Source organism: Apaloderma vittatum, unplaced genomic scaffold (genome assembly GCF_000703405.1).
Source record: "Apaloderma vittatum isolate BGI_N311 unplaced genomic scaffold, ASM70340v1 scaffold15336, whole genome shotgun sequence".
Classification (NCBI taxonomy): domain Eukaryota; kingdom Metazoa; phylum Chordata; class Aves; order Trogoniformes; family Trogonidae; genus Apaloderma; species Apaloderma vittatum.
Window position 1 is genome coordinate 1,393 of NW_009720135.1, and position 682 is coordinate 2,074.

The 682-nt window shown below is 57.8% G+C and overlaps 1 protein-coding gene across 1 annotated transcript in view; it reads left to right on the forward strand.

Moving 5' to 3' along the window:
- LOC104275071 (acrosin-like) overlaps window positions 1-676 on the forward strand; it is a gene marked incomplete at both ends in the record, with an annotated part of 1,088 nt that extends 412 nt beyond the window's left edge. The window contains 2 exons of the mRNA XM_009870916.1: window positions 106-371; window positions 579-676. Of these exons, the coding sequence (XP_009869218.1) occupies window positions 106-371; window positions 579-676 (364 nt within the window). The remainder of the gene's footprint in view (window positions 1-105; window positions 372-578) is intronic.
- Between the last annotated feature and the right edge of the window lie 6 nt (window positions 677-682).

Below are 682 nucleotides of genomic sequence, written 5' to 3' on the forward strand. Positions count from 1 at the left end.
ATCCCGTGAGCAGGGCTTCCTTGGGAAGCGGGAGGCAGGGACCCGCTGGGCTGCTGCAGCCCAGGGCTGCGCTCCCGCTGACCCCTCTCTCCATCTGCCTTGCAGGCAAATTAACAAGTGGCGCGTGGTGGTTGGGGCCACACGGTTGTCTGAGCCAGGTCCTGAGACCCAAGTGCGCCATATTAAGCAGCTGATCGTTCACGAACACTACAGTAATACCACGCAGAGTAATGACATTGCGCTGCTGGAACTGGAGAATCCTGTCCACTGTGGCTATTATGTCCAGCCTGCCTGTGTGCCCAAAGCCTCGATGCAAATGAAATCACTGAAAACCTGCTATGTCAGTGGATGGGGACATACGCATGAAGGATGTGAGTTCCCCAAAAGTGCTCGTGTCCTGAGTGCAGGCTGGGCATGCCGGGGAGAGGGGTTGGGCTTCCTACCAGCAGAGGCAAATGCCTGAGTCTGGCTGCACTTTCAGGGGGCAGAGAAAAGCCCCAGGGAAGGGATTGCCCCTGACTGAAAGTACAAGTGGCAGCGAGCTGCTGCTGGGTGTTAATTCGTATCTGTGCCCACAGCTGAAGAGACAGCCGATGACCTGCAGGAAGCCATGGTCCGCCTCGTTAGGCTCAAGGGTTGTAACAGCAGCCGGTGGTACGATGGGGCCCTACGCCCGAGCAAC